This window comes from Dermacentor andersoni, chromosome 4 (assembly GCF_023375885.2).
Source record: "Dermacentor andersoni chromosome 4, qqDerAnde1_hic_scaffold, whole genome shotgun sequence".
Lineage (NCBI taxonomy): Eukaryota > Metazoa > Arthropoda > Arachnida > Ixodida > Ixodidae > Dermacentor > Dermacentor andersoni.
In genome coordinates this window covers 69,779,743-69,805,834 of record NC_092817.1, presented here as the reverse complement: position 1 = coordinate 69,805,834, position 26,092 = coordinate 69,779,743, and the positions used below count along the sequence as shown (strand labels likewise).

Genomic DNA, 26,092 nt, shown 5'->3' with positions numbered 1-26,092 from the left:
TACCGTGGTTCTATCAAGCTACGTGGCACTTGCATATGTTTAAATTTTGGCACAATTACGTGAGACACATGGTAGATGCGAACGAACAGTTTAGTGTAGATACTTCGCTATTTGTTTTCTGCGCTGTCATTGTTGTGCGCAGTCGATCTTCTATTGCTTACATGGGTCTGAATAGTATGTAGCTCTTCTTGGGGTCTGAGTAACGTAGCAGTCGCCACAATGAATGTTACCCTTAGTTCATCTTTTATTCTCTTTTCTTCCAGTTGTTAATTCTGAAACCCAAAAGAAAGAGGATCCGACAGACACACTGTCACAAATAAAACAAAGAACAGAAGAGCAAGAGCAATAGAAGTGGGCGAAAAGTATTCTGACGACTGCCAGGACACGGAGCTCAAAGAACGCCAGGGTCGTCTTGTGAATTAAAGCCCATCGCGTGACCACTCGCCTAAAACTTTCCCGCGCTACGCCAGGACTTTTACTCGTGCCCCGAGCCGTCACTGTTGTCCGCAATTGGTCGCACGCTCCTCCCAGCGGGACCGGCCGCTGCGTTGCGCGTCGCCACGCGTTTCGTGTGCGGCCACAAGGAGCGCTCCGTCGCGTTGCCGACGCCCTCCCGCAGCGGCTTCGCACGCGCGAGCGAGCGAGCCGCGGCGACCGACCGCCGGTGGCGACGACGTCGATAGGCGTGACGTCACGCCGTGTTGGAGTCACGTGCGTGCGCCGCCCCGTATAAAACCTGCGCGGCCCGCCGGTCGCGTCATAGTTCTTGTGCGTGATGTGTGCGTGAGGTAGCAATGTTAAAGTCGCTTGTTTCGCCGCACTACCCAGCCGTAGAACCCGTGAGTATCGCCGTGCACGCGCGCGCGGGGGCTTGTTGCCGCGATGCCGGTTGGGTTGAGGGTGGCATCTCGGCCGTGCTAGGGCCGGGGCTTTTCTTTTTTCTTAATCTTATTTGCCAGGTGTGCGGAGTGAAATAGGCAATTTAAATGTGTGGTTACATACATATGAATCAATTTCACGTGCAAGATGAATGAATAAGTAACGACGGTTCCAGCAATTAGGTGCTCCTACGCGCTGTTACCACTTAGTACAAGAAAAAAATATTGAAATATTGTTTTGATTTGTAGACCCTTAATTTGACACTGTCATAGAAATTATGGGCTCATATAAGATCCGAACAACATAAGACTTTTCTCGCTTGGCCACTTGGTGTGTTGCGAACTCTAGCATTGCCACCTGTTACACCCGCAAATGCAGGTGTATCTTGGCGTGTGTGTGTGTGTGTTTGCACGATTGCATGTACGGCCGCTGACAAGCTGCACTTTCGGATACAACTCAACTCGCCCAAGTGAACGCTAACTCCTGCGCACCACAGGCCAGAACTGGCGCCACCGTGAAGAGACAGCATCAGTGGACCCCCTGGAAAGGCTTTTCGTACGACGTCCCGATCGCGTTTATTTGCACCTGTTTGTTTGCTATCGCCTCTTCCCCCCTCGCCCTCCACGTGCGGAATAAGCGGAGCCCATTTTTACGCCCTCCTTTGGTTTTAGTCTTTTTCCTTCTGCTCGTCCCATTCCCCCGTGTGCCCAGAGTGGCAGCAACAGCTTAGCAAGCATCACACGACCGAGGGTCGAGCCAACCGGTTTGGGCGAGGAGAGAGATGCCCACGGTGGCGGCGTTGTACAGCTCGCAAAGAGCCTGCCCGCGAGGAGCGGTGGCCTTCTCCTAATGGCGAATTCGTCTCGCGCGCACACCCATCCTCCCCACCGTCGCTAGCCGGCCAGGCCGTCCACGAACCAGCCTTCCTTCCCACCACCACGCCGGCGGCAAAGAGGGCCCCCCGTCAGCTAACACAGAGTAGCCTCCAGGCTAACCGCCCGATGCTGCGCTGAACGCTTCGTCCCACCAGGCCTCCTCGATACACCCATTACTGCATGCTGCGCCGACGTCCTCTATGACGAGCCCGGTAAAACACTTCCCAGAGTGTTTGAACTGTTGATTGTCCCAAAAGAACAGCTGCCGCCGAACTTTTGCTATGGTCTTCAATATGTAAGACGGTGGTCAACTTTATGGGAATCATTACCAGAGTGATGTCGTGGGCGCGATTGTTGAAAGAGTCTTACGTTCGATATTTGGTAACACTGTTGCGCGACCTTTCTTGCTAACCTTCGTGCCCTCTTTGTGCTCCTTTTTTTTCTTTCGTGCAGCGTCATCAACTGGTCCCGAGTCCGAGCCATTCCGCGGGCGTCGCCAGTCCCGTCTCCATGGCCGACACGTGGGGCATGAACGAGCTGGGCGTCTGGTTCGACGAGACCGAGAACGGCATCACCGGCGCGTTGCCGGTCCCTTGCCGCATCAAGCAAGAGCCACAGTCGGCTCCTTCGTCGCCCCAGTCGTGCATGATGAACAACGGCGGGGGCGGCAACGCCATGCTGGACTATCCCGCGCTCCTCGAGGAACTCGTGAATGTGACAAAGAACTGCGTCGCGTCTCACCCGCGCTCAGCGCCCACGGCGATTGCCTCTGCACAGCCACCGGCTGCTACAGGGAACGCCGCTGCCGTCGCGCTGGTGGCTCAGCCGGGCAGCCCCAGCATGTACGACGAACCGTGCGCCGGATTAGTGCGCTGCCACGGCACCACTGCCATGACGTACGCGCCCGCCAAGGCGTGCCGTCCTCCGCCACCTTCGTACGACCAGCGGCTCGCCATCAAGACCGAGGACTGTGCCGAAAGTGACGCGGCTGCGGATTGTTGCACATCACTATCCGCAGACAAGCTCGACCAGCTTCGACTGCTCGCCATGCAGCAGGCAGCCAAGGACATCGACGTTGCCTGCCAGATCCTCAACATCTCGCCGAGTGAGTACTGCTCCTTCGTTGTTGACCGCCGTCCTTTTGCGGAGCTTCTGGTGACCTGGCGAGATGGCAGCATAGCGCACGCACATCGCGAAGTATCTGCGCACTTTGCGAGAGTTTCAGTGAGCACGAAGTGAGGAAAGGTGCATGAAGCCGGAAGACGTCTGTAGGCTACTAATGAATGCTACTCAGCATGAGGCGTAAAGGCAAATAATTCAGTTCTGTGATACTGTACGGCGTCGATGACGGCGCCAAACGTCAACATTCGAGCTATAATATGTTCCATGTAGTGAAAACCTATTTTGGGACAAGTTTCCTTTCTCTCACGCTCTCATTTCTTTATGCTTGACCTACCTCAGTATCAAGCATCGTTGAGTACCAATTCTGGCGCTGCTGAATACATGGTCTACAGTTTTACAATGCCAAAGTTCTGTCGAGAGAGGCTGCTGTTTTTAGGTGTTTACACGCTGAGTATTAAAGGTGCCCATTTATTTCCGGAAAAATTATAACGAAATCAGAATCATCAAGAGTCGCCGTAACAATGAGAACAGCCACAAGCGCTTTTTCGCGATGAGAGCTGGAATGCACGGATACAGCTTCTAAGGCATTTCGTTTTCGTAGCGAGTTAAATTGATGTGTTCAATAAAGTTTTTTTTGTGTTTGTGACTGTTACAACATGGAAAGCAAATTACTTAACAAAAAAAAAAAAAGGCAATATCTTAAGTCATGTCAAGCTGGTTTTGTCGCTCTCACTTGCTATCACACTGTTACGATCATCATCCCGATTCAGAAGGCCCATTGGTCTGGCGATGACATCAACTGCTTTGCACACTTAACCAATGTGTCAAATATGACGCTAACGCTTCTTTACCAATCAGACGCACCTGTGGAACTTTGTATGCTTAAGTAATTGAGGTGACGAACTGCATTGTCTTGCAGCACCGTAACTATAGTTCCGACAAAGCAGAGCCTGTATTTACAAAGAGTTCTTATTCTTGAATTGTTCGTAGCAGAAAATTCCAGCCAATCGTAAAGGCGACCAGCCAATGGCGAAAAGCACTTACGAACGAGAAGCAATGTCAATTCGTCCTCACCACTCTCTGTGTAAACACCTATATACTGAGTCCACATAGTCCATTCCTTGTTCTCCACATTCTTTGCCAGCTAGACTGACATTTTTTTCTCGCGATATTCGAAACAGAAGAGATGTTAGCCAGTGCAGCAAACAACCCTGTTGAGTTTAGTTACATTGCCAGCACAAGCAAGTTCCACCAGGCTGATGCTGAACGCCAAAAATCTAGGCTTAATTTAAATTTCTAAGCTGCGTATCAGACATGAGGCCAACGGAAATGTATTGTACACACTGTACTTAATGTCATTCCGCCGTTTATATGGAGCGTTTCCTTAATGTGACCGAATACATGTATGCCCGTTGCCGACACACTGTTGCCCACTTGTTACGCGTTTATATCTGAAGAACGGCACAAATTACTTTTCTTTCTGGTGGCTAGCTACTTTAATGCAAGCTCACTGCGTTGAGGAAAAGTCGAAAGTATGGAAAATAAAGGAATCAGATCAACAAAACTTAACGGGACACATAATGACACGTTGGAATATCGGCAACTTTCCTTTGCAAGTGATAATTTCCTCAGCATGTCTCTCCTGTGCCGTTCCATATCACTTCACGCCGCCCCTTTGGGCGTTTCCCGAACGCGCCGTCTTGCAATGTCAACGCGTTCCCCTATTTGCATCGATTATCACTGACCCGTGTCGCAATTGCGGGGCTTGTTCTTTCACGGCTGTGCGCCGTCTATATACTCGCGGTTGCAGCACATATATACTTTGACGCCGCGCTTCTTCAACTCGTTTCGCTTGGCGTTACTGTACACTTGGGCTAAAGGGAGACGAAGAACCTTTATTGCCCCAATCTAAGTGAACTTGTGGAACATGTGCCATTGCATGACGGAGCTCTCTGCACAGAGTCACAAAGCCTTTGTTATTGTTCCCCTAAGAAGTGTCTTTAATTGCATCCGTTCGCGATCCCTATTGGCGGGCGCTTGTTCTTACGAGCCGCACCTCGTGACAAAATAAATAAATAAATAAATGGGGGATGTCGTCTTTTATGGCTAGACCACCGTGCTTGGGAACTGCGCATGTGTAATTTATCCTGAGCGATGCACTCTTTAGTGGGTTTTGGAGGTGTTTTTCTGGCCATACACGTGGCATGGCTATGCATGTGAGACAGGTGATGCATGAAATGACCTACTCATACGCAGCTACTACACGCTACATGCGCAAGTAATAAGCACATGGGTGACAAGCACCTAGAGCATCTAGACTATTGGGCCGGTTTAACGTAACTTTTCCTATTGCTCAATCCTATTCGTTTCCTATCGTCCACCGCTCACGGCTGGTCGATCTCTGTGATAAAGTGGACTGAGCTACTCCGAGGCCACTGGCGATGCACGAAACGAAAATAATTGAAATACACTTTTTACATTATCCCTGCCTGGGCTTTGCAAAGCATTGCAATTAATAATAATAATAATAATAATAATAATAATAATAATAATAATAATAGTAATAATAATAATAATAATAATAATAATAATAATAATAATAATAATAATAATAATATGAGTTTTGTTGTCCAGAACAGGCGGCTAGAGCTGTTACGCCGGGCCGCGCTCTGAACCGTAACTTCAGCGTCGTCTTGCGTGAAGCGATCACCATGCTGCTGCTGTTGGTGGCGTGCTTCATCTTCAGTTCGTGTTGTTCGTCTTCATCACTATAATAACAACAATAATAATCTTAGAAGGAGCGAGAGCAAAATTAAGAAAATATAATAGACTTGCTGGACTCTTACTACAATACCCTAGGGCGTGTTGACCAGCAGACTATGCTGGCATTGCATCATCCATTACAATCTTGCTTTATCAAAGGAGCGGTAAAAAAGAAGTGCATTATCTGAAATATATGTAGCACAAGCTTTCATCGTTTTGAAATAAGAATTCGCTTTAGCTACGTCCTGCCGCCCGATTCTTGTCCTATCCCCCTTAGTGTGTGTGAGCCAGGGCAGAGGATCATCATCATAATCATCAAGACTACATGGTTTTTCTTCCTTCTCTACTTCGCGCAGATCCCTATCAGTGGAGCGTGGCAAATGTCCACTCGTGGCTGGTGTGGACTCAGCAGCAGTACGGTTGCCCGTCGTTCAGGACCGACTACTTCAACATGAACGGCCCCACACTGTGCTCCCTGAGTGAGGAAGACTTCAGAATACGTGCTCCAGGATCGGGAGACATCTTCAGCGCGCAGCTGGAAATATGGAAGTCCGGTGAGTGCACCTCTATGTAGCTGGCTTCAGTGATGGGGTCGGGGTAGAGGGAGAGAAATTGAGATAGGGAAGGTTGGGAGGTCAGCGATACGAAGGTCCTGTTTTCTACCCTGCGCGGAAGGAAATTGGGCAAACATACAGAAGCCAAAGTTTCGAAAAATCTCACAACGAAGCTTCGACCGCGCTAAGGAGCAAAACACAAATCTTCGTTGCAATGGACTGTCATAAAGCGAAGTGGCATATCGTGACTCTGAATGCAGTTAAAACTCAACCGAACAAAATAAGATTCTACGAAGTTCCCAATCTAACGAAGAAATTTCCATTCCCCGGTGGATACCCATAGGGTTCAATGCTGTCATCAACCCGAATTAACGAAATTAACTTGGCCACCAAGCTAGATTTAACGAAGATTTTCCTGAATTGAATGAGTGAAAAAGCGGTGATTTCTTTCTAATTTTCACACAGACGGGTTCTTCTAATTTTGACACAGACGGGAAATGTGTAAGCCCACTGCTGGTAAAGCGCACACAGATGAAGATCACGAGTTCTTTCACTGCGACATATTAAATTCGCAGTTCTCTCCAGAACAGCGAGGCGTGAGTTAGCGGCAAATACAATGCCGCGGTAGCTTTTGGGTTTTGCTGCGTTACAGTTTTAGATTTGGAATGACCGAACAATCCCTTTCACGATTTTACGAACTTTCCGATTTAACGAAACAATTCGAGCGTGCTCATCACTTCGTTGAATCGAGTCTCAACTGTACCGTTATGGTCGTTTTATTGCAGCTTTGCCGCAAATCGAGGTAGCTTAAAATGCGTATATTCAAATCTCACCGCCACTCGTTGTTCAGCACCAAAACGGGGGTTGTCACGAAATTAATGTAATCGGCACTAGTCAGTAATTACATGTAACGCAGTACCATTAGACGGGGAGAATACTTTGAGGGCTCCTTTTGGTGTCCTATAAGAAACTGTGGCCGTGTTTGGAACGGACCCAAGTACACTTGGACATTGCTCATAATAACATGAAATATCCTAAGCATGTAGCAGGGACAAGCTTCCGATTTGCGCGATGACGTGGGCTGTGCCGGGCCTCATTAGATAAGCTGCGACAGCTACGATGGCAACATCGTACTCTCGAGGGCTACGATCTCGTTGCGACGAGCAGAGTGCGCACATACGACCGGCGGTGTTCCAAAGTGTACAAAAATAGTGCCGGGGATAGAGAGCGCTGTCTGCAGACATGTCTATCGGGCAAGTGCCTCTGCAGGGGAACATTACGAGCGCCGTTGTAGGGAGCCTGATAGCGGAGCGGGGGCATTGAAAGCTGCTTTTTTGCTGATGTTCTCCCGATAGGGGGTCTGATAGTGCCCGTACTAATGCAAGTATGATAACCCTACACATGTCAGGTGCTTAGTGTGGTTCGGGCAGCGAGTACTAAAGGCCTTTTCACGACTCAGTAGACATTGGCATTTTTGAGCTGTGGAAGCTGAGTGCGTAAGGTGCACCTGCTCCCTCAAGATCATATCAGGTACAAGAAATAGGCGTGCTGGCATCTTAAAGCAAAAAGACAAAATGAAGGCGGCCAAGATGAAAAATAAAGACTTACAGTATGCTAGTAGCTATATAACAACAAAGTGGGGGAGGGGGGGTGCTGCCAAGTACGGCCACCTTCTGGGCCCATTCATTTTCAGTTCCCTTGTTGAGTGGTTCTTTGAAGGCACAGGTACAACTCAGTGATAAAACGCTCGTGCGCACAGCCGATATCTTTGGGCACGGTGCCTGCACGTACTGAGCTGTAAAGGCCTGTTTACGAGGCTGTAACATTTTGTCGGCAGGAAGTTGTCACTGTCACCACCATATCGGTAGGCGAACTGCAAACATGCTCTGAATATGACTCCCGAAAGCAAGCAGCAGTGCATGCCTTCTAAAGCGGCTGACGTCACGCTAGAGCTGTTTATTTCGTTGTCTATCGTAAACAAGGGAGCGGCAACCTGGCATGAAAGACATTCGGGGTGACGTCGCCTCAAAAACTGTTATGGAAAAACGCTGAAGTACGGAAACAAGCAGACAAGGATGACGGGGGAGATAAAAGCCGACAGGTCGGCAGAGCGAGACAGCGAGCGAGAGAGAGAGAGAAAAGTCATAAGGGAAAGGCAGGGAGGTTAACCAGGCTGAGCCCGGTAGGCCACAATGTAAATAGCACAGCAGTACATTCAGTAACGTTAAGTAACACAGCATTATACAGTCAGCTATCAGTCAAGCCATTTTAAAGCAATTTTAACAGAAGGTGCAAAGAAGGTAACTACATTAAATTATCAAAGTATCTTCGTTAAATCAAACTTTCAGTTACACAACGGTTTCAGTTGCGCACGGAATCTAGGGGTGAATTCACAAAGCTTTTCGTTCGAATTCCCATTGGCTGCCTCCGCCAATACGTCCAGCATCAGGATTGTGCATATAATTTGCTCTTACTGATATCTATAGAATAGGAGTCTTTTTGTGAATGCGAGCTCTGATTCAGGACATGTGAAAAGCTCGGGGGAATACGGACCAGTCTGAAAACTCTTGACTCTTGGAACATAGGCAATGTGTTGCTATTGAAGCCTGATGATTCAACAGTTTTGATGATAACAGTTTTGAGGTTTTGAATATCCCATTATTGAATGTCGGGAGGTTCGCATGGCCTATACACAAAAACCTACTCTGCAAGCGGGCCTGTGTGCCGAGCTGCCGAGTTCAGTCCCTAAGTCTTAAACAGAGCCTAGATGATTTGAGCCGGGTTATCTTTTTGGTGCGCGTTGGCGCCAAACTCCTAGCATGACTAGAGTTTCAGTCATGGAACACTGAATTTGCGACAGGAGAGTGACGGTGCTCTTTCTTTTGTTTCGTTGTCCCCTGCAGCCGCGCATCTGCGGACGTCAGAACAAAATCATCAGCAGCCAGGCCAGCGGTCGGGGGCGACGCAGTTTTGCCCCGAAGACAGCGTGCTCGACCTCGCGAGCCTTCTGGGCCAGACCATCTCGGGCAGTGGGGCGCCGGACGCCTCGCCGCCACGCACCTCGCCCCTCAGCCATCACAGCGACAGCCATAGCGAAGCCACCCACAGCGACGGTGAGTAGTGGCTGTGAACGCCCTGTATGGATCTACTTTCTACCTCGCGAAATTCATATTTTCACGCGAATTCCTCCAGAGTGACCCATAGAAAAGAGAGCGTTTGTATAGACCGATCTCTTGTGAAGCGGAATAACATCGGACTATAAAGAGTATGACGAAATATTTAAGATGAAATAATAATGATGAAACAGGTGAAACACTATTGAGATGAAATACTGTTGATGGAAAAGATGAAAGATGAAATACTAACGAGAAAAATAACACAGAGGTGAAAAATTAAAGGTGAAATACTAACGAGAATTTTCGATGTGCCGAACAGGATCCCTCAGATACGCGCTAGAAACAGTCTAGTTACGGCTCGCACCAGCGTCGGTAGTTCATCCGCCGAGAAAGCGCGTTCGAAGGAACTCGGAGTGCCCCTGTTCGCTAACTGCTCAGAGCTCTTATACTCGGGAGAAAATAGCCAAGACGAAAAGAATGCGCCTCTTTATCGCTGCAGTATACTCGGCGATCTCTCCATGATATACTGCGGAGAATCCTTTGCACTTAGCAGAGTACTCTGTTCGCTCTAAACAATAACCGCGTGTTGCTGTGGCCAAGATTTATGCGCTAACGCTGCGCGTCGCTTGGAAACTACAACGTTCAAAATGGAGACACTGAAAACTTATTCAAGGGCAGTCATTTAGTTCAACGGCTGTGTTATAACTCGATGCCGTTCACAAAACTCAGATTCAGCCTTCTTTATCCGTATTCGGTTGCACTAAAGCGCGCGCTTCAGTGTAGGCAGGCTTAATAAGTCTGTGTCATGTGTTTCTATACACTGCATGATCACGTGAACGCGTTGTCGGGTATAATTGGAGCGCACATACGAGGCCAACTGTGCGGCGTATGCGCTGACCACTGCACGACACGTTTAGAAATACTGCGTGCAAAAATTTCCTTGGGACTTCCCTTTAAACGGAGCTTTTATCTCCCACAACAACGCGATTTATTCTTGCAAAAAAAAAAAAAAAAAAGGCAGCGCAAGAGACAGAGAGAGAGAGAGAGAAAGTGACAGTATGTCGCTAACGGTTAGGGAGTGTCTCTTGCTATCGAAGTTCTACGACATTGCGCTCGTCCAAGCAATTCCCTCTTGGAAGGGTGGAAACGGTCTTATCAGGTCTTACGACCGAGCAGTCTAGGTGCCGGAGCAGCAGAAATGGCGCTGACTCGTGACGCTAGTAGGCGAGAATTTCGTTTCTGCGTCGCGGCGCATTATATATATATATATATATATATATATATATATATATATATATATAACTAATAAAAATCGGGCCCCTCGGTTAAGCGCCTTTCTTCTCGTTGTATATATATATTCTTGGAATCAATTGTGTGAAAAGACGCTTAATATCTACGGAGCTCGCTTGTCTTAAAGTTCGCCGCTTACAGGTTGCGCATGTTACAAGATTACTAAGCGTGAAGGAGCTCCTTTGTTTCTACCTCACAGCTGTTCATGCGAAGATGCGTAGCATCTTAAAGTTCTTTTACCCTTGCTTGTTGATAAATTCGAGTACTGAGATGCTCAGTGTACGCCTCCTTGCTGCGGTTGAACAATCGGGCACTCTCCGAACCTGTCATCATTTCTGAACGACCAGGCAAACTAAGCACCGTTTGCGAACTTTTAAAGCGAAAGCTACGTGGATGGGCTGACCTAGGAATTATCTAGTCACTGTTTGCAATCCTTCTTCATCAGCTTAATTATTTATACATTTATGATTCTTCCCCTTCTCTTCATAACGCTGTGTAGCTAGCCGTTCAGGGCTACTTTTCTAGTAGTAAATCACTCGAATATTCGTTGTTCTTATAAAGCGGTGAATGCTATAATCGCAGCAGTTCTTATTGCCTACAGCAACTACACACGATTAGGAAGCACTTTCTGATTCTTTTATGGCGACACAAGGCATGACTTTCCACCCGCAAGAGCGGCATCTGCTGGGTGCGTGCTTCGGGGGCCGTCCTTCCGTTGTCGGCGGCGTCCATCGCTCCATAAAAGCTCCTGCAGCGTGCGCAGCTCAGCGGACGCAAGCGACCAGATGACGCCTTTTCCGTCGGTCTTGCAGCAACGGCGGCGACGAAACGACGCGGGGCGAAACAAAAGAGAAACATCCCGCGGGCGCGCGAGGCTTTCGTGCGCAGCGGCGGCGCGACGTTTCCGCTGATAGCAGTGCTGATGGCGCGGTCGCTCGATGTGTCGCGCGTCCGCGTAGACGCGGTGAGCCGCCAACTGCCGTTGCTGCTGCTGGGCTTTGGTTTCGCGGAGTCGCCTTCTTTTGCGAGCGTTTCACCCGCTTTCTCGGGGGCTTCCAAATTACACATTCAGCACCCCTCCGAAAGAAACACGGGCTACCAGTCATGCCGGTTCGCTTGCGTTTGGTTCGCTTCTTGTTTTCTTTCTTTTCGTTGCTCCTCACGCAACAAAGGGCCCGCTGTAAGAAGCGCGCCACTAAACTTGGCTTACGCGAGGAGTACTGGTGTACGTGGGCGATGGACGTCTTGAAAAGAAACCAGCAGCGGGAGGAAGTGGAGGAGGGGTTAGGTTCGAAACTGTGGGTATGGGATAACGCGAGTGTCCGTAGCTGTTCGATCAGAGCAGGGTGAGAGAGAGAACGAAGCAGGTGGAATTGGGAGGTGGCAGTAGAAAATAGGGGGGGGGGGGGGGGGGGGGCGCTTGCTTTGCGCTGAGGAGATACGAGACGGGGAGGGCGAAAGCTATTGGCCGCCACCAGAGAGCGGTGGTATTCTACGCGTGCTCGCGCTCTCACGTGCAAAAACAAACACACGCAGACCAGAGAGGCACGAAAATTTCCCAATTTGGAGCCGCCGATCTTTCCGAGCTTCGGGGGTAGCAGCCGAAGGAAAGAGTCGGCCCCGTCCGACGGTCCGCCGCCTCCTCTCTGCCCCAAACGACGGAGGGACCGGCACCGCCTGAAAAAGGCAGCATCGGTGGCTTCTCCAGAAGCCTAACCTGACTCGGGTCAGAGCTGCCGCCGACGGTGCTACTACCTTCTTCTTCCCGAACGGCAACCTGTTCTTCCACTTCCCGCCCATCTAGGAGAGGCGGAGGCGAGAGGGAGCTCAAAACTGGCTCGAACGATGATGCTGCCGTTGCTTGCCGCCGTAAGAGCCGAGCAGCCAAGTTCGCTGGACGCTCGAGGGGGCCCGACGCTGGAATGCGGCCGTTCTACCGGCGGCGATTGGGCCTGGAATCTTTATAGCCGCCGCCGTCGCTGTTGCTGCTGATGCTAGCTCGCCCCCCCCCCCCCCCCCCGCCCCCCCTACCCCTCGACTGCGATGGGCGTCGGCTCCTCTCGCTTGGCTGCCTGCTTCCACTTTTCTAGCCGACCCTCCCCGCCGCCTCGTCCTGTGCCATCTCCTCCGCTGCTGAGCCCCCTCTTGTTTCGACCTCTTCGCGTCTCGGGAACGCGCGCGCGGATGGAAGAGAACAGGGCGTGGTGGATTACTCCGCGAAGCTACTCGAGCCGCCTATTCACCCTCTCCGAAGCCGCCTACCCTCTTTCGGGTGTTGCCGCCGTAAGGGGAGGGATGCTGCTGCGGGAGGGGAAGAAGTTTCATTTCGGGGCGCGCTCGGGCGCGCGCACTCAGTCCTCGCCTTGCCCCGCCGCGCGGCTTCGTTTTCTGCTTTTCTTCTCTCGTTATTGTTCCTTTTTTGTATTCTTCCCTGTGTTCTCGTTGATTCAGTCGCAGGGGCAACGGTCTGGAGGCCCGGGCGGCCGGTCCCATCTTCCTTCCTTCTTTTTCTTCTTCCCCAGTGGTCGTCGTTGTTGTTGCTGCTGCTGCTTGTGTTTTTCTGCCCTCCCGTTCCGTTTATCGCCACTGCCCCCTCCCCCAAACCTCGTTCTCTCTCTCTGCTGTCTTCCACTGCCGGCCCGGCTCGGGACAGGCCGAGCCGAATTGATCGTTGGCTTTCAGGTTTGGTCTGGCGGCGCACCTGCCTGTCCGATGGTGGTGCCTCTCTTCTCGAACGCTTCGAAACAAGCGGGAGCGGACTTTCATTATCTCTTCTATACTGCTGCTGCTTCTGCCGCCGCCTCGCTGGCTTGGCAAAGGAATGAATATACATACGCGCACAGCGGCTCTCCTGTGTTTGGCACGGCTTCAGGGGGCATGGTTACTGCACCCGCTCATTTCTCTCCTGCTACATCTCTTCCCTCTTTCTTTTTCTTCCTTCTTTCACCTTTCATTTTTGCTGGCTTGACCGGCGGTATTATGGACAGCCCAGGTAGACGTCCCCACTCTCTGTCGGGCTTCAAGGCTGTTCTCGTTGGGCCTCGCTGTGGACGCTCTGCTTACGTGGCGCGTCCACAACGATCTGGTTGACTTGGAGACCGCTTGTAGCGCGGGCTGCAGGACCTATATTTTGAGTCGGTCTCAACGTCATTACCTGAGCTACGGCACAACGTCTTGTTACGTCATTCTAGCGCGCTACTCAGGCAGCATCCGTCTTGCCCGGTGTGGGTTTGCGTGTGTGTGTGTGTGTGTGGTGGTAGTGGTGGGGGGGGGGGGGGGGAGAGAGTGGACAGTATACTTATGCGACTATTATTAAAGGCTGGGCACTGTAGCGACTTCCAAGGTAACGACAATGTTCATGCTACAAGTAGCGTGAGAAAAAAAGAAGAACCACAAAAACAAAACAAAGAAACTCGGTAGGAGCTCCCTTGCAACGCACAGAATGAAAACGGCGCAAAGCGTAGATAGCGACACGGGTAACATATGCGCAGAAGTGGCATGCTTTGTTGTGGCAAGGATTGCTATAGAGATATGCTCAAGACACAGTTGTCGGACTGCGTTTAGTATATAGTGTAGTAATCGCACCGCTGGCACGAGTTGTTGGGGTCTCGGTGCTGACGCCCGTTATTGCCAATGGGTCGCAAGCCCCAAGGGTAGCGTTGGCCTGGCGGCCTGGGGCACTGGAAGCATCCGAAGGTCCCGGCAAAGCATGAGAAGACTGGTAACAGAACAACTTGTTTATTCTAACATAGCAAAAGAGCGGCCGGTCAGGTCGACCGAAGTGGAGAGACGGGAGAGCACGTAACTCAACAGTACAAATCGGAGCCTCTCCCCTGGCGTCCGGGGGCAGCTGCTCTTATACTCTCGGCGTCGCGGTCCAAAAGGGAAGGAGGGAAGGTCACGGGATGAAGGTCACGGGACGGCGCAGCAGGGGCCCACGACGGCGCGAGCGGTTGAGCCGAGAGACCTCCAGGCCCCTCATTCGGGGAACTCCGCTCCCCGGCTGCCGCGCTTTGACAAGCGAGGGCACACACACACACACGCACACACGAAGACACGTGGCACTGAAACACGCCTGGACACGCTTGGCGGGTAGGCGTTGCGGCGTCGTTGAACGGGCCAAAATGTCCGCCGCTTTGAACAAAGCCCCGGCGTTCGTTGCATCCGCGCCGGCATTACCGCGCGTTGTAGGCGAAACGTAACAGACCGCCCCGCCGGGGGAAGGAGATCCCGATGGTCAGGGGACTGCATCCGCTGTCCGGAGGGATGTCGCTCGATGATGCTCATAACCGAAGTTGGGCGTCCCTGGGCGTTTCTTGAGCGCAGCGCACAGAGAAGGCCTCGTTCTCACGTTCAGGTGCACACAGGACACTGCAAAGTGACTTCGGGAGAGTTGACATTTTTGTTCTCGTTTCCGGCAAGCGTTAGAACCACGCCAAAAGTCAACCGCTCAGTCAGCAAGCACGGCACAACCCTCACTAAGCCCTGCCAGGCTCTTTCCCCTTTTATACTGCTGCCTAGTTCCTTACAGTAGTTTAGCAGCACTCAGAACGCGTCCACAAATCGGAAAAATTGCACTAAAAAGCACATCATCACTTTGAAACACTACACAAAAGCAATAAGTTAAAAAAAAATCCTGCCTCAGGAAGAAAAACATCAGTAACAAGCAATTTTGAGGCTGATTCCCACGTTAGGGGCTTCGACTTAAGCCATCGGCGTTACCGTTGAGACTCCCCTTTTTGTAACGCACCTCAAAGGAATATTGTTGCAAAGCGAGGCTCCAGCGCAGGAGGCGGCCATTTTTGGGAGAGATGGTCTGCAGCCATTGGAGAGGGCAGTGATCCGTTTCAATGATAAACCTCGAGCCGGCTAGGTAACATGACAATTTCTGAACGGCCCACACGATACACGCACACTCTTTCTCGGTGGCGCTATACGCCTGCTCACGACTGGTCAGCTTACGACTAGCATACAGGACGGGGTGTTCTACTTCTCCATTTTCCCGTTGGCACAGTATAACGCCCATGCCTCGCTCACTAGCATCACACTGAACAACGAACCCTTTTGTGTAGTCGGGCGATCGTAGCACAGGCTGGCTTGTTAGGGCGCTCTTTAGGGCGCTAAAAGCTCTTTCCTTCGTCTCATCCCAGACGACTGTTTGCGGCTCTGTCTTTCTTAGAGCATCCGTCAAGGGAGCCGCGATATCAGAGTACCTGGGGATGTACCTCTGATAGTAGCCGGCGACACCTATGAACGACCGAATATCGGTCTTCGTGCGCGGTTGCGGGAAGTCTCGCACAGCGGCCACTTTTATTTCAGAGGGGCGGCGACGACCCCGACCAATCACGTGTCCGAGGTAGACAACCTCGGCCTGTGCTAACTGGCACTTGGGAGCCTTGACTGTCAAGCCCGCATCGCGCAGGCGGGTTAGCACTGCCCGCAAGTGCGCCATATGCTCAGGCCAGGATGCGGAGAATATCGCTACGTCGTCTAGATACGGTAAAGCGAATTCTTGCTGTCCCCGCAACACTTTATCCATGAGGCTTGAAAAGCAGTATGGCGCGTTCTTCAAACCAAAACTCAAAACTTTAGGACGGAATGTCCCCATTGGTGAAATGAACGCCGCACACCTACTAGCCTCTTCTGTAAGTGGAACCTGCCAATAACCCCTGACAAGATCTAGGGTGGAAATAAACTGAGCGCTACTCACTCTCTCAAGGCGCTCCTCGATGTTAGGGATCGGATAAATTTGATCCTTAGTGATGGAATTAAGCCTGCGGTAGTCGACGCAAGGACGAGGTTCCTTGCCCGGTACCTCAACTAAAATCAAAGGGGAGGTATAATCACTCTCACCCGCTTCAATAACACCGAGCTGTAGCATTTTCTTTACCTCAGCCTCCATAATATCGCTCTGGCGGGGTGACACCCGGTACGCCTTGGATCGTACTGGCTCTGGGGAGGTAAGTTCTATGTCATGAGTAAGGACAGAAGTCCTACCAGGCCTCTCAGAGAACAGACCTTGAAACTCTTGTAAGAGCTGGTGTAGTTCGGTTTTCTGCTCAGGCGACAGCGATGCTTTACTTATTAAGTCACTAATGACTTGATCGGTGTCTTTCCTGTTTGTCACTGAGCCTAGTCCCGGAAGCTCGACCGGAAGCTCTTCTAACTTTCCCGCATCGGGAATTTCCTCTCCAGTATCTGGTGCCTTTAACGCTACAGGCTCAATTTTATCCCGTTCGGGCGTGCTCTGAATACTAGCTTGCTGCGCCTCTGACCCTTTCTCATCGTTCAACAACGTCGGTCCCGCAACTACCGCCTTTGCAGCGAGCTCCCGAACCTTCGATCTGGTTAAGGTCTGAACGCTAGCCTCACCAAACAAAAGCCCCTTCTCGCGCAGGAGGTGATCGGACCTGTTCGAAAATAGGTACGGGTACTGGGGGGGCAGCATAGATGACACTGCGGCCTCCGTCTCAAGTGCTCCGAAAGGTCCTTCAATAAGCACTTTTGCTACCGGCAGACACACGCTATGAGCTTCCACTGCTTGCTTGATCCATGCGCACTCGCCCGTGAACATATCGGGTTCTACGTAAGAGGGATGAACTACATCCATCGTAGCTGCGGTATCGCGAAGCACTCGGCACTCTTTCCCGTTCACGAGGAGGTCTCGCATGTAAGGCTCGAGAAGCTTGATGTTCTCGTCAGTGCTGCCTAATGAAAAAAACACGACTTTTGGTTTTGTTTCAGGGCACTGCGCCGAAAAGTGACCCGGCTTCTGGCACGTATAACACCGGCGCGCTTGCCTCGCCTCGAACCGCTTTCTGCGTTCGGCTTCGGCTGCCGCCGTCTCCTTACGTTCGGTCGGACTGCTTTCACTCGCATCCGCACTACGTGTATCCCCCTTTGCTCTCATGGGTGTGAACTTCGGCCTCTCAAACTTGGAGCCAAATTCACCCTTTTGACCGTCCTTAGCTCCACGAGCCCGACGCGTCACAAACTCCTCGGCTAACTCAGCGGCTCTAGCCACCGTACTAACGTCTGGCCTATCCAAGACCCAGTACCGCACGTTCTCAGGTAACCGACTATAAAACTGTTCTAGCCCGAAACACTGCAGAACTTTCTCGTGGTCACCAAACGCTTTCTCTTCTTTGAGCCACTCCTGCATGTTTGACATTAGCCTGTAGGCAAACTCTGTATACGACTCACTTCTGCCTTTCTCATTTTCCCGGAACTTCCGACGGAACGCCTCCGCTGACAGCCTGTACTTCTTTAGCAGACTCGATTTCACTTTCTCGAAATCCTCTGCCTCCTCTCTCTCCAAGCGAGCGACTACGTCGGCCGCCTCGCCGGGTAGCAAAGTGAGCAAGCGCTGTGGCCACGTTTCCCGAGAGAACCCCTGCTTCTCGCACGTTCGCTCAAAGTTAACCAGGAACAAACCAATGTCCTCTCCAAGCTTAAACGGCCGCATCAGGTCAGTCATTTTGAACAATACTCGTTCTCCTGCACCGTGTGCCTGACTTCCATTACGAGCGCGTTCCATCTCTAACTCGAGACGCTTCATTTCCAATGCGTGTTGACGGTCGCGCTCTTCTTTTTCTTTCTCTTTTTGTTCTTTAAGTTCGCGCTCATCTTTCTCTTTCTGTTCTTTTCGTTCACGCTCCTGTCTTTTTGCCGTCTCCCTCTCCTCAATGGTCTCAAGGCATTCCGACAGCTCGTCATCCTCAGCTTCTAACTCAAGAATAGCCCTTAGCAGTTCTGGTTTTCTGAGTTTGTCTGAGACATCCAGACCCAACTCTCTCGCAAGCTCCAGCAATTTCGGTTTGCGCAACGACTTCAAATCCATGGCTGCTCTGAATGCTGCTTTCTCTACTGCCTACTATTGTCTTGCCGCAAACTAACCCGGTAGCAACGACAACCACAATTACCAGCTCTGTTTCTAACACTAACAAAAGCCTGGCAAAACTCAGAAGAAGAAAGTCCCGCACTCACCAAACCTTGCAGCCAAGACTTCAGCGCAGTCGTTCCGCTGCAGGCAACCAGTCATCACACAGGGCTCGTTGCGCTGCTCCCGGATGGTCGTTGTGCTGCTCAGCATACAGTCAACCGCATCTCTTCGCTGCTGGCCTCCGTTGTCGCGATCTCACCGCTGGCAACCAGATGTAGTAATCGCACCGCTGGCACGAGTTGTTGGGGTCTCGGTGCTGACGCCCGTTATTGCCAATGGGTCGCAAGCCCCAAGGGTAGCGTTGGCCTGGCGGCCTGGGGCACTGGAAGCATCCGAAGGTCCCGGCAAAGCATGAGAAGACTGGTAACAGAACAACTTGTTTATTCTAACATAGCAAAAGAGCGGCCGGTCAGGTCGACCGAAGTGGAGAGACGGGAGAGCACGTAACTCAACAGTACAAATCGGAGCCTCTCCCCTGGCGTCCGGGGGCAGCTGCTCTTATACTCTCGGCGTCGCGGTCCAAAAGGGAAGGAGGGAAGGTCACGGGATGAAGGTCACGGGACGGCGCAGCAGGGGCCCACGACGGCGCGAGCGGTTGAGCCGAGAGACCTCCAGGCCCCTCATTCGGGGAACTCCGCTCCCCGGCTGCCGCGCTTTGACAAGCGAGGGCACACACACACACACGCACACACGAAGACACGTGGCACTGAAACACGCCTGGACACGCTTGGCGGGTAGGCGTTGCGGCGTCGTTGAACGGGCCAAAATGTCCGCCGCTTTGAACAAAGCCCCGGCGTTCGTTGCATCCGCGCCGGCATTACCGCGCGTTGTAGGCGAAACGTAACAATAGCTTACAGTCGTACGTTCCTACCTACTGTTCCGAGCACACTGAGTTCGCTACGTTCCTAAGCAAGCTGCAAATGTGGTATTACTTACCGCACATCGCCAATAATCGCAGCAACGTTCTGCGGCTCCTAGTTACAAAAAAAAGAAAAAATAAAGGAAGCCGTTGCTTCGGCGTTATTCGGCTGGTGACGATTCTCTGCGCGAGAAAGAGACGAAGCGACAACAACACAAATATAATGCTATGGGGATGACAGACACCGAAAGAAAAAGGGGGCGCGAAAGCGGCTACCGTCGCCGGAAAAGGAAAGATAATTGTCGCTGCGACTAAACTCGGTAGGGACCGCCGCGTGTGTGCCCTACGCTCACGGTTCGCCGCACCGTAGGAGCAGTGGACCTTGAGCGGCAGCACACCTGCCACCGCCGCCACGATGCTCGCGAACCGTTGCTTCGCGTGCACCGGTAGTGCGTTCCGACACACGTGACCAGGCGCGCTAGGAAAGAAGACCGTTGACATTGTGCGGAGCCTCGCGCTGAAGTCCCTACAGAGACTTCACTCTGCTGCCTAGAGCGCTGAAGCGGGCTCGGTGCGGAGCAACGGAAACGGGATCCGACGGTGGTGATTTGGTTCGGTACTCGCGTCTATGCGACTTGCGTGTCCGTGAGGATGGATTCCCGTGAGACATAAAGAGCCCGTGTTTCTCGAACCCTTAGTCTCTACACTCATACCTCGTTTCCTTCGCTCTGGCCGCTCGCTTGAGCGCTCTGGAAAAAAATAGTATGACGTGCGCTCTACGTGAGTTACGGCACGTAAATCTTGAGAGAAAAGAAAAAAGAGAATGGTGTTAAGGAGCCATTTTTTCCGGTGTGTCGGGTCAGGTGGCGCTTCCGCCGAGAAACAAACACGAAGATTAACGCGCTTTGGTCGCGCAGAAATTGGTGCCTAGTTCAAACTTCACAATTTCCCCGTTGTCGAACGCTTAATTAAGGAGTGCAGTTTTGTGGGCATGAATAACGTCGGCACTCGAACTTGATAGTATATAATACATATTGACTGGATGCTCACGGTGTAATACGTTTTGGTTTGCTTTTGTTTAACTCACTGGCACCGTTATGTCACTAGAATGCCATCATTAAAGATTTACATTACAACAGTAATTGCGGAGAGCAGTATAATTTACTGCTTTAAATGTATTCCTCCTGTAACAGCATACAGCGGCATACGTCTTAACATATAATAAAAGTTCCACGCGTCCTTATGTTTTCCGTGGTCGTAGGGTAATATTATATTAAAAGAAAGTGTAGTTCTGTCTCCTAATGGACGTTCCCTTTTGAATCTGAAGTTAAGAAAGAAAAAGAATCTTGGCATCTTACGAGAAGCAACCTTCTATCCAATCACCGGCGTATTGGCTCGTTGTACATAAGCCTGACTCACAGGTGGCTACGATTCAAGTAACGAACTGGCTCGAGGCGTTGTTTACTTCCGTCATACCCTTGGGCAATTTAGCTTGCTGCGCAGCTCGTGTGAGCTCGTTCGTCTGCGTGCCTCAAAGGGCTTAACGCAGCGGGCAATCGGCGTCGGTTTTATTCCCGTGACCCGACTTTGTGACAGCAATACACCCTGATCCCTGGGAAACGTTTCTGCCTATCTTGGCGACGACGTTGTCTGCGTTCTCCCCTTTGTCGCTTCTATTCTTCTTCTTTTTTCCACTCATTTGTCTTATCTTTCGTTATCTCTATAGCAGTTGTTTTCATTTGTCCTTCTACGTTGCACTCGGCGGCTGAAAGCTAGGCGCAATATCACTGTTATCGTGTGCCAGTCAACGCTCGAGAATGTCAGAAACGACCTCTGTTATGCTCTGGCTGAATATTACTTTTATTCCATTTTTTATGCGCCCGCACTAATATATATGATTCCGTACTGAATTCACTGAAATGTCATAAAGAGCAATAAAAATGTCGACGATATATTGAGCAGAGAAACACAGTTAGTGTAGTTTTACGAATGAAGCTTTATTAGTCACGTCGGGCTCGTGCTAGTTGGACAAGCAGGAGCGCGAGCCTTTCTGAAGTGCATTGTTATTTGCTAATATAGTAGTGGCGGTTCGAGTGCGTGCTGGGCATCAACTCGGCTAACAGAAAATATATGCTTGCCACCGGCAACCAAATTCACCGCTGCGGCAGTGCCGCTGCTATTATAGCCAATGTTTGTCTGCATTCCAACTCCCCCTCGCCTTCTCCTCCGACATCGCGCGCTGTGCGGACCGCATCAAAACTCAATCGTATGAACCTACGTATTTATTTATTAATTAATTTATTTATTTATTTATTCACAACTTCTTGCAGCGCCAATAAGGGATTATTGCAGGGGGGAGGGGGTGGGGCATAGTAGACATTAAAGATGACCACACACGCACGCACACGCACAAAAAAAAAGGACCGTTTTAGGTAACCGTTTCCCTTCCGCATGTGAATGGACGAGATAAGTGGCTTGCAAGAACAGGAATTCCGGTACCGCATGACGTGCGGAAAGCATGGGCAAGTGGTTGCATAGTACAACGATTCGCACACGCGCACACCCTTTGTGTTGACTCGGGTGGATGGCGCCTAACCAGCGATGTTCGCCTCTTTGTCGTTGCAGACGACGCCAGCGACACGAGCAGCGACATTGCCGAGCGCTGCCTCGGCACCGGCGTCGCTCTGACGACGGGCGCCGTGGCGGCCGCAGGCCGAGCCCCTTCTTCGTCACACATCCACCTGTGGCAGTTCCTCAAGGAGCTCCTGTCGCAGCCGCAGCTGTACGGCAGCTGCATCCGCTGGCTGGACCGCAACCGGGGCGTCTTCAAGATCGAGGACTCGGTGCGCGTGGCCCGGCTCTGGGGCAAGCGCAAGAACCGGCCCGCCATGAACTACGACAAGCTGAGTCGCTCCATCCGCCAGTACTACAAGAAGGGCATCATGAAGAAGACGGAGCGCTCGCAGCGGCTCGTGTACCAGTTCTGCGCGCCCTACAGCTGTTGATGATCCCGGTTCCCTGTAAGGGCGGCCCGAACCGACGAGGCTTTCTCAGCTGGTTCTGGGCCTCGATCGGTGCTTCGTGGCCGCCTGGGTTCCCCCCTCGTGAAAAAAAAAACAACAACAACAAAGAAGCGCAAGCAGTGTGCGTTGTTGTACGTGTTCGTCCCATATTCCTCCCCAATACTGTACCGCTCTCTCGCATTCTTTCTCTTTGCTGCTATCGCGCCCCTCCTGTTGTTTGGGTTTCAGTTATGCCTTTCATATAATGCTCGCTGCCGCGTGCATTACTCATCAGCGGTGTGCATTCGATGTGCAAGCCGTGGAGGGCACTCGTCGCAGTCTACATAGCGGCCGTATGAATGCGCATTTTAGTGATTCGAAGATTTAATGCTGGCAAAAAAAGAAAGTAAACGATCAGAAGAAGACGAAGAGCCTAAAACGTAGAGACTAAAGAAACGTGTACCGCAAGCATTCTAAAACGAGCGAACTGGGCCTTTAAAATTGCGAAGTCTCCCAGCCCAACGGCTTAATTGTGAGGACGTGAAGCCGACTTCTTTTACCAAGAATGCCGTCTTAATCGCTCCTGTTCGAATTACCCAACTTCGGTTTAAGCTATGGCACCCAAATGAAGCCCAACATGTAAGCGCAGGCTGTTAACTAAAAAAAGGATGCCAAAAAGAAAACTAGAAAAAGAAATACTACTGTGACGAGTGCTCCGCGGTGTTTCTTTCGTTTCTACATACAAGCAGGAGCGCAACCCTGTACTTTAGCAGTTTTATCTTTTCTCACTTTCTTGTAAACTGTGACTCTTTCGCAAAATCTCCCTGTCCCCTTTTCTTCCCGCAGTTTTTCAGCTTTGCTGCTGCTGCTGCTGCTGCTGCTGCTGCTGCTGCTGCTTTCCTTCCCTACTGACCCCCGCGGCTTTCCCGGCTGGTCCGGGATTGGGCGGGGACGCTTTCCCTCTCTCAGAGCGTGCATGCTGAGGTCTTCCTGCGCCGGCGATCTGCCCGCGACGCTTTTATTTCTCCTGTCAGCCGCTTCTGTTTTACTGAAATAGTGTATCCTCTGTTTGCAGTCGTTTATTATTACTTTTGTTTTCGTTCCCGCTATTATTTATTTGTTCGCGCCACGAACTGTTCTTGTTGGTGTGGACACACACTTATACGTGGATCTCGTGTTCTTGTGACACACACGCAGTGGTGATGCTAGAGGATGGTGATCTGAAACAAACGGAAATCTGAACCGGACTTTTAAGTGTGCTCCTCTGTTCGCTTTTTTTTTTTTTAGTTCAGTGAGTCACACCAACGGTTTCTTTCCTTTGTCTGACACGTTAAAATGTCCCATCTTGCTCACGAAAGTAGAGATCGTGGGAAAGAAATGAACAAGCCAAGGCTGTTCTCGTTCGTTATCAGTTACCTTTCTTTTTTTAAGTCTTGTGTTGACATATTTGTCCTTCTTCCGAACATCTATTTATTTATTTCCCCACCATCAGTCGGTTCGACCTCGCATCGGTGTCAAAAAAAAAATCCGCCGCGCGACTCATCGCCTCCACAACCCGCTTTTCCTGTGCCACAGCTTTTCTTTTATTATTTTTTTATGTTGCAACAAAATATAATACGAAAATGAGGAAATATTACCGCGGTGTCGCGTTCTTGCCACCGACACCCGTCTCGCCTGCCTCACATCCGACGCAAGGAGACCTCACCATGAACGGCGTCCCTTTTTTTTTGTCTGTTTTGTTTATATGTGTGTTAGCTTCCCATTGCACCATACTTCATGTTAAACGAGTCTTTCACCGACGCGGCGAGCGGACCGGAGTAACGTTGGGGTGACACGGAGGGTTCGTCGCGGACCCGTGGCAGGAGTTACCTGCGGTAAATCACGCGGTCACCTTCGACCTCCAACCCCGAGTTCCCTCGGTCCTCCGATAGGGAGACGCTCGATCCCAGTGGCCTGCGATCGCGCCCTATGTGGGGATGCGGATCGCCGTGAGATGGCGCTAGGTGACTCGAGCTCCCCTCCCTCCTCCTCGGCGTTGAGGCGAAAGTGAATCCCCGCATATCCGTGATATGTCGGGTAGTATGTTCTAAGAACAACCCCCACTCCCTTGCCCCCCCCCCCCCCCCATTCTATTTTTTAATATATGTTATAAAGGTATCGTAGTGTTGTTGCAGAGGAGCAATGTGTGGTGAAAGAGGTTGGGTTTCGCTAAGGTGTTTGCTGCGTTCTGTCTCTCTCTTAATAAAATATTGTACGCTGTTTTGTTTGTTGTAGACTTCGTCGCTCTATGGTACAAAGTATAATGTGCCGCATAGGTATGTTGCGAGAAAGACGCTGGCGTTCTGGGCGCGAACGTCAATTTCTGCTAAAAAAAAAAGAAGAAAGGAAATAGCCCATCAGAGTGCAAAATGAGACAAAATTTTGTTGAGCAAATTCTAATGAATACCAAACTCCAGTGACGTACTCGTATATAGTCATCATCCTAAAAAAAATCATTTGTTCCGTGCACCAAATGCTAAGATTTTGATGGGTAGTAATAATGAACTCCTGTTTACATATTCAAATTGGTTTCTATAGTTTCGAACCTTATTTTTCTGACGAGATCGAGATACATGTTTAGTACACCTGAATGCCAGTCGACATCTGCAAATTGCCTTGACTTCGTGTCCTAAAAACTCTCGGCGTCGCCCCCCCCCCCTTTTTTTTTCTCTCTTTTTGTTACTTCCAATTTTTGGCCCGACGCCGCTTATGTACAAAGTTTGTCACTCCGTACTTTCGTCTTGACTCGTGCCTTTTCGCTTCTTGTGCCTTTGCGCGTGTACCATCATTTTTGTGTATGATCGCATTCGCGTCTCTGGTTGCCTTGATAGATTTGTCAACGTTAACTTGAAGACAGCTTCAGAAGGATCGCTTCGCTTGTTGTTCGTGCCCGCTCGTATAGCGATATACGAAGCGAGCAATGCCACATTAACTTGTTATCACTGTATTGTCTTCCGCGGCGGAAATTTGTCCATATCGGCACAAGTGTACAGTGCGTCTACGAATTCTTTTCTTTTTTGTCTCCTTGTTCACTTGGAACATTTTCAACATTGCTGTGAAAGCGTTGTTGCTTGTACTGGAGGTTGTGTTTCGAGTCCAAATAAAACTCCTTGTTTTTGAATACACTACGTTTCCGTGTCGAGCCCTCGGCACTCGACCTCGCATGCCCCAATGAGAGCGCGAGGCGGTGTTGTAGGCTGTGAATATACATTAGTGACACCTTGGCGAGGGCTAGTTGGACTAACTATATAACGAAGTTGGAACAGTGCGACAAAACAAGGACACACAGATAAACGCACACCATAGAACCCACAGCGCGTCTTCTGTGGCTTGTGTTTCTTTGTGTGTCCTTATTTTGTCGCGCTGCTGCAGCTATGTCCTGTAAAACAGGGAACGCTCGCAAAGTTTATTAATGCTGCTAGCACGAAGGTTACCCGTGCTTACCATATTCGTGACAGTCGTCGAGGATGGAGGATGTGGAGCGCCACAGTAATTGTGGTACGCTTGAAGACATCTGTCATTTGTCTGGCAACATTAACATGAACGCAGTGCAAGTTTCCTGCTTCAGCGACACTTGAGACCACAGCATCGAAGAGACCAAATCATGAGTGAAGAGCGAAGACGAAATGTACGAAATAGCTGGACCACACT

At 50.7% G+C, this 26,092-nt stretch overlaps 1 protein-coding gene across 1 annotated transcript; it reads left to right on the top strand.

Moving 5' to 3' along the window:
- Positions 1 to 759: 759 nt before the first annotated feature.
- LOC126536256 (DNA-binding protein D-ETS-4-like) lies at positions 760 to 25,566 on the top strand. Its single transcript, XM_050183152.2, has 5 exons — positions 760 to 839; positions 2,208 to 2,859; positions 5,996 to 6,193; positions 9,097 to 9,306; positions 22,026 to 25,566. Exons 1-5 carry the CDS (start codon positions 795 to 797, stop codon positions 22,403 to 22,405), a joined length of 1,485 nt encoding a protein of 494 aa, XP_050039109.1. The 5' UTR covers positions 760 to 794; the 3' UTR covers positions 22,406 to 25,566.
- Positions 25,567 to 26,092: the final 526 nt, after the last annotated feature.

What these genes read in the sequence shown, in the direction of transcription:
- LOC126536256 (XM_050183152.2), top strand. Translation starts at nt 795, where the DNA reads ATGTTAAAGTCGCTTGTTTCGCCGCACTACCCAGCCGTAGAACCC. An exon ending in ACTACCCAGCCGTAGAACCC is followed by an intron (nt 840 to 2,207) that starts GTGAGTATCGCC and finishes TCTTTCGTGCAG; the next exon opens with CGTCATCAACTGGTCCCGAG. An exon ending in GATCCTCAACATCTCGCCGA is followed by an intron (nt 2,860 to 5,995) that starts GTGAGTACTGCT and finishes TACTTCGCGCAG; the next exon opens with ATCCCTATCAGTGGAGCGTG.